This window comes from Ictalurus furcatus, chromosome 17 (genome assembly GCF_023375685.1).
Source record: "Ictalurus furcatus strain D&B chromosome 17, Billie_1.0, whole genome shotgun sequence".
NCBI classification, from domain to species: domain Eukaryota; kingdom Metazoa; phylum Chordata; class Actinopteri; order Siluriformes; family Ictaluridae; genus Ictalurus; species Ictalurus furcatus.
In genome coordinates this window covers 24,297,575-24,304,412 of record NC_071271.1, presented here as the reverse complement: position 1 = coordinate 24,304,412, position 6,838 = coordinate 24,297,575, and the positions used below count along the sequence as shown (strand labels likewise).

General features: G+C 43.8%; 1 protein-coding gene across 1 annotated transcript in view; it reads right to left on the bottom strand.

Moving 5' to 3' along the window:
• Nucleotides 1–3,099: 3,099 nt before the first annotated feature.
• Nucleotides 3,100–6,838, bottom strand: part of LOC128621061 (neurobeachin-like) — a 60,651-nt gene continuing 56,912 nt past the window's right edge. The window contains exons 14-15 of the mRNA XM_053646539.1: nucleotides 3,379–3,440; nucleotides 3,100–3,264 (exon numbers count right to left, since the gene is read on the bottom strand). Of these exons, the coding sequence (XP_053502514.1) occupies nucleotides 3,100–3,264; nucleotides 3,379–3,440 (227 nt within the window). The remainder of the gene's footprint in view (nucleotides 3,265–3,378; nucleotides 3,441–6,838) is intronic.

Sequence of the window (6,838 nt, the reverse complement as noted above, 5' to 3'; positions counted from 1 at the left end):
TTGGAGGACTGGAATAACACCGGTGTTTTAAAGGACATGGACGATGCTGGTGTTTTGGAGGACTGGAATAACACTGGTGTTTTAAAGGACATGGACGATGCTGGTGTTTTCGAGGACTGGAATAACACTGGCGTTTTAAAGGACAGGGACGATGCTGGTGTTTTCGAGGACTGGAATAACACTGGCGTTTTAAAGGACAGGGACGATGCTGGGGTTTTGGAGGACTGGAATAACACTGGCGTTTTAAAGGACATGGACGATGCTGGGGTTTTGGAGGACTGGAATAACACTGGCGTTTTAAAGGACAGGGACGATGCTGGTGTTTTGGAGGACTGGAATAACACCGGTGTTTTAAAGGACATGGACGATGCTGGTGTTTTGGAGGACTGGAATAACACCGGTGTTTTAAAGGACATGGACGATGCTGGTGTTTTGGAGGACTGGAATAACACCGGTGTTTTAAAGGACATGGACGATGCTGGTGTTTTGGAGGACTGGAATAACACCGGTGTTTTAAAGGACAGGGACGATGCTGGTGTTTTGGAGGACTGGAATAACACCGGTGTTTTAAAGGACAGGGACGATGCTGGTGTTTTGGAGGACTGGAATAACACCGGTGTTTTAAAGGACATGGACGATGCTGGTGTTTTGGAGGACTGGAATAACACCGGTGTTTTAAAGGCCAGGGATGATGCTAGTGTACAAAAGAGTACAAAATACATTGTTTTTGTTAATTATTTCAGTCAGCTGGTTATTTTTACCACTGAGGGATTTCTAAGGGAAATCGATGAAAATGCCACTACACTGAGCTGCCAGTTTCCACTTTAATTAAACAGAATGAGAGAAAGTGATTTTAGCAGTATGCACTCTTTCTACCCCCTTTTTCTTTTATAAAGCGATCTACTCTTCACCAGGTTACTCCCTGCATCACTGGTCATAAAAATACCAAGGATACTATCTGCCACAGCCATTTGTATTATAATCCTGAAAAAAAAGAAGCTGAAATTCTTCTAGGATTCATCCTATCTCAAACTTCTAGAAAACTCTGAATCAACAACAACCATCTTTTCAACAAACTGACAACCTACAACACTATTTTACAGGCCTAAACCGAAAAACAACAGTATCTGTTTTTCTCCTGTGTGCTGATTGGCTGAGCAGTCCTACCCCTCTTCCACTCTGGAGCTCAACCTTAATGGATGCTCACAAATTTGCGGCGTCTCAATCTGACCTGTCAAGAGCAAGAACAGGCGCTTTGCTTTTATCTGCCCTTCACCGTTCCCAACATCTGGAGGTCTTCCAGCGGTAAATCTCCTCGACTCCGCGGTCCATCCTTTAAGCATGTTTAAGCTGCTACATGGAATCGACCCGCGTGACCTCTGGCACAATTTCTGCCACTCTGCAGGATGGAGACACCGGCTGTCTGCGGCCTCAGATGAATCAGCGTGATTAGAGAGCATAAATAACAAAAAAACGGCGAGATGATTATCACTAATTTATTCATAAAAGTGACAGTTTGCAAAGCAGAACAGGGCGAAAGGTCGGTGCGGCGAAACCCCTGCTGTCTGGGAGGATTAGAGCCGAGACAAGTGAGGCAGAGTTTGAGTTTGAGGTTGTTGGTATCAAGGCCTACTTGTCTGCCTACTCTCTGCCGTCCGAGTGGAAAGAAACTGCGGTATGAAAAGGACTGAGAGAAGCTGTACATTGTTATAACTGAGTGGCGTTTGTATTAGAAATGATGATAATATCGGTGGAACCGCAGGAAGTGAATCGAACATGCTGAGCATTCGGGCATTTTTTTTTTAATGTATTTTTGTAGACGTGAACTGCTAAACCAAGTCGCGAGCACAAATTGAGCCAAACGACAGAGCTGTAGACCTTTCTGGATATTTGAACGAAAGAAGAAAAACAGAAAATAAACGCTCGATGCGAGACATTTTGAAACAGTTACAGTACTAATATCCAAGTTCTCCATGCTCGGGTGATTTCTATGTGCACTTGGGAACAGCTTGTTTACATTTTTCCATCTCGGTATTTCTGAGAGTTTTCCAAATACATTTCTAGCCAAACATGCTCCTCAACCCAAGTTTTCCAATACATGCTCTTCAATCTGAGTTTCCTCTCCAATTCAGACGTGACAAATAGACTAATACTGTACGTGCCAGCACGACCGAAACATATCAGAAAATAAAATCTGACTATATTGAAAGCTTATAGCTCAATATCTTGTCAAACGGAACCGTAGAACAAGTCTGAATGTACATAAACCAAGCATGAAGGGCTCAAAAAGCCCAAACTATTTCATTACTGCAATAAATTTCTACCTTGGCTTTCCTTTCAAATCAATCCTTCCATTTTCAGACTACCGTTTCGGCTTTGCCTTGAGAGAGCGTGTATAAATCATGGCCTGTGGAGTGCTGGCTCCAAACATGCCCCGATGCCTCCAAAACGACATTGGGCCTGATCTCCGGTTTCACCCCTCCTGGGCCTGATCGATAGATCAGGCCTAGCTTTTACCCTGGGAGCTTCTAATGGCAGGAAGTCCTGGAGCCGGCGTAATGCTATCTCTGCATCAAGGGAGGGAGGGAAGAGGAAGGGAAGAGCCGAGAGATCTCGACGCAGTTCTCAGTAATAACTCCAACATACACAGAGCACCCAGGCTCACTCATCAGCCATAAAAACGAAAGAAATGGCAAAAAAAAAAAAAGAAAAGGAAACTTCAAAAGGACAGGAGCAGAGCAGCAGGACTGGAGCCGAGCGCCACTCAGTCTGGAGGCAGGACTCTTTATCAGGGCCTTCTATGGATGTGCATAACTGCATGAGCATTAACTAAATCTCCTCCTGAGTGGCGTGTTCAGAGATATGGACAGCACCGAGGTGCCACTGGCTTCCAAAAAGCCCCACGGAGCTCTACAAGCAGCGGGATCCTCCAAGAGAGACGCTGAGGTAATGGTTTCCTTATGGGCTCGCTTGGCAAGACTGATGGGCTGACAGAAGGTATGTTAAATATCTCCTCCTCTGACGGCAACACTGGGAGCCTGACCCTTTTGAAAGGGAAGGCTTAACAAGAAACCAGGGAGATCAGTGAGCTGTAATATGTCACTGGGAGTTAAAGGACTGCTGGGAAGCTCCTGTAGGACCGTATGGCGAGTCTACACAGGGCTTGTCGGGGGCATCTTTTAACGCGCTACGCAAAAGAAGTTTAAACGGTTTAGAAAGAGATCGCTCTTGGAAGTGCGTAAGATGACAGTGTTTCAGATCGGTCTCACAGACACAAAGCGCGCAGCTTAATATTTGTAAAAATTTGCTCAAGAATGAAAAAGTTTGCTCGAGTTTAGAAAAGTAAGAGAATGCAGAGTGTGAAAAAAACAGCTTCACCTGAGAGCAAAGCAGCATGACCAGCTCCACCACCGAGGTACTCGACTTCATACACACCAGACCTGATAAGAGAACGGAGAAAAGAACTCATTAGGCATCCTATTCTACATTTGCGTTCATTAACGTTAACGTGCTATGTAAGGAAAAATCTTTTCCAAATACACTGTCATGATAAACATTTCTACATTTCTTCATTAATATTCATCACGGCGACAGGCATATAAATAATCAGTGGTGGACAGGGTGGTGCGATGCAGCTCAACATAAAGCCAAGCTACTGGTTCGACTCCAAAGTTATTTTCTTTATCAATAAATGCATGTCCCAAATTGCTCTATTCATCTTACGCCAAAGGAATTTGTAGAAATGAAATACACCAAAAAACGAACGCCGTGGAACGTCCACAAACCCGAGTTTCTTCCTGTTATCATTGATGTTAGAATAGCTTTTTTTCTAATCTCTTGCAGTTAAACAGTTAATAAGACAAATCCTTGTATCTTCTCATGTGACCGAGAAACCATAACGCACAAAATCTTCTGTCCTGAAGACTTTCCCATGGCGGAAAACGTCTAACTTGTACCTCTGACTAGAACTTTACCGTTAACTGTTACAAAGGTTTATATTATGTATATGAATTAACGGCTACTACAGAAACGATAACATACACTAATAGAACACAAACATTAATATAAACCAGTGATTTGCCTTGAAAACGAACTTCTGTCAGAACTTCAGCACCTTCCGACCAATCAAAATCAAGAATTCAGCATTACTGTTAGGACGATGATTACGAGATCTGCTGTGTTTGTGTAAGTAAGCCTGTTTAAGTGTGGATTCATGTAGAGCTTCCTGTATGACACAGCTGCTGTCATGTCAGAAGCCCGTCTTTCAGACGGCTAACGGTTCTCCGAGCGCAAGATAATGTCTCTGGAGTGGTTAGAGGTCATCTTCTGCATGTCAGACTGAGATTACTTTAAAGAACATAAATTGTTGCGTATCTTTTCTAAATCCTCGGATTGCCCCGATGGCGCCAAGAGCGATAGCAGCCAAGAGCAGAAATACATTCTTGTTGAGGAAAATTTGAGTAAACATAATAAGGTCACCGAAAATCCTCTCAGACACTCAACAGCACATGACTAAACGGATTTAATTTCCCAAGAGAAATGCATGAGGCAGAGCGACATGGAGTGATCCAACTAGTTTTGAGAGAATGTTGCGTCTCTAGTAAGAGTTTCGTGTCAAAAATCATTTTGTGCTTCTTCCTGGATAGGTTCTAGAAATGATTAACCCTAGCATTTTCAGTACAGTTAACATTAGTGCTCGGGGTAAAGTGTTCCTTTCATTACCGCACCCACGGCATGGGTGTCTTCCAATCAGAATCGAGAATTCAACATTGTTGTGGTATAAAAATCCTATATCCTATATCGTATAGAAGTGGCATGAATCCTCTTGTGTGTAACTGTTGTCTATATCGCTATATATATATATATATATATATATATGGACTGTGTATGCATAGTTGCTGAAGGATTTGGCTTTGGATGGTCAAATATCTTCTCAAAGCCAGAAGCACAGCTTGTAAACTCCCCTATGGTTGTTATCATCTATGAAATGAATTAGAAATCCTCTATCCTGAAACGAATAGAAATTTGGGTCACTTCTTAAATAGGTTCAGGAAACGCACAACAAAAGGGGGTAACATAAGCGGACAACCAGAGGCCCGGATGCCCGAGATAGAGACCTTCATTGTGTTTCTATTAGCATCTTGTAACACAATTCCACTAACCGTATCTGGATCATGATCGAAATATCCGTATATATATATATATATATATATATATATATATATATGTACTCGAATTCGAACCATTGGAAGAGTTTTATCCTTCTCCTAAAAACACCAGGAAACACTGGGAGGAAAACAAAAACAAAACGCAAAAAGCTGTAGAAACGCCAGCAGTGTCTGTACGGTGTCTGAATGCTGGCTCGGACAGTTCCTCGACCTCACTCCAGTTCATACTTCTTCTTAACTAGACATTTGCGTGGGACTTTTTGTTTTCCTGCTCGCAGTATTATTGATGTTTGTACCTGTTAACGATATTCAGTTAAGTTTAATTTACCAAAGTATAAACCAATTGTAGGCGGTTACTAATAAATAAATGAAAACGCATCATTTCATTTCGACGCGTCACACAGCACCGCATGGTCACGTTAATGAACCATTTGAGTTCTTTGTTGCATCCTAGAGAGTTCCAGGCATGATACACTCACACAGTGTACTTCCTGTTCGTATCCGTATTCGTATAAGGTTCGAACGCATCTGTTCGTTCGGAATAATGTCCTTAGTCGGTTAGTCCGTAGTTCCCATACAGAGACACTTAAAGGCAGGATGTGAAATTTTCAACATTGAAGTGGTGGTGTTTTCGGTTGGCTCTATATACTAGGAGTAGAGTAGATCATGCTTGGGTGCACAACGAGTGCAGTTGTGAGTATTTGATATCTTTAAACAAGCTATCAAGCTTATAAGCGGAAATAAATACGAACATATCTGTTACCACGCATAACTGTCAATCCCTCAGCATGCTGGTGGACAGGTCAGCCATCTTAACCGCTCCAAATCTTCCACCGTGTCATTGAGACGTCCTCTTAAATCTGAATGATCGCTTCCACGCTATTCAAATTGCAGGAGCTACAACTGTAAAATTTCAGAGGCCAAGTATCCTTGGCCCCGTCCTTACAATCCCTCTTTCACATTTATGAGGCTGAGGTTGTGTTCCAGCATGGCGTACACGCCGTGACCTCTAAACGGGCGGCGTGACCCCTTACTCTCACTCCATCCTCCCATAAGTCAGGTGGCTGCTTGACCCCAGGCTCACGGCGCTGGACAAACTAAATGCATTCTATTTAAACAGAGCCATGCCAAGCTTTTCCAGTTAATGGCACTGTGCCTGAATGTGTCATTGTCAGACGGCTGTGGCAGCTCCACGTCAGGCTGCCGAGCATTCACAACAAGCACACTGTTCCACCATGGGGCCTCGATCTCAACTCCAAGTGCACGAGAACGGTTCAGGGGGCCGGGCAGGACATAATTGCCCCTAGTGACCGCCGGTCTGAAGGGGGGACGGGCAGGGGCTTGACCCCTGATGCCGTGTCGGGTGATGGATGGTGGGTAATTACGGGTAAATACGGCGCCTTTGCACCGGCGAACAGTATTTCAGCTGTGAGAGAGAGGAAGTGAGGAAGGTGGGGAAGAAAACAGGCATCTCTTCTTCTGGGCTGCAGGATGGATGGATGGATGGAGGAATGGTGCCGATGAAGTGGAGGGATAGTGGAGCAAGAGGGATGAGTCATCCACTGGAAATTGGTGATTATGTGTCTGGGAGTGTGCTCAGCCTTGTTTGGGAAGGGATGGCATAGAAACACACGACTGTGGTCAGAAATATTTTGAACGGAAGAGATGAT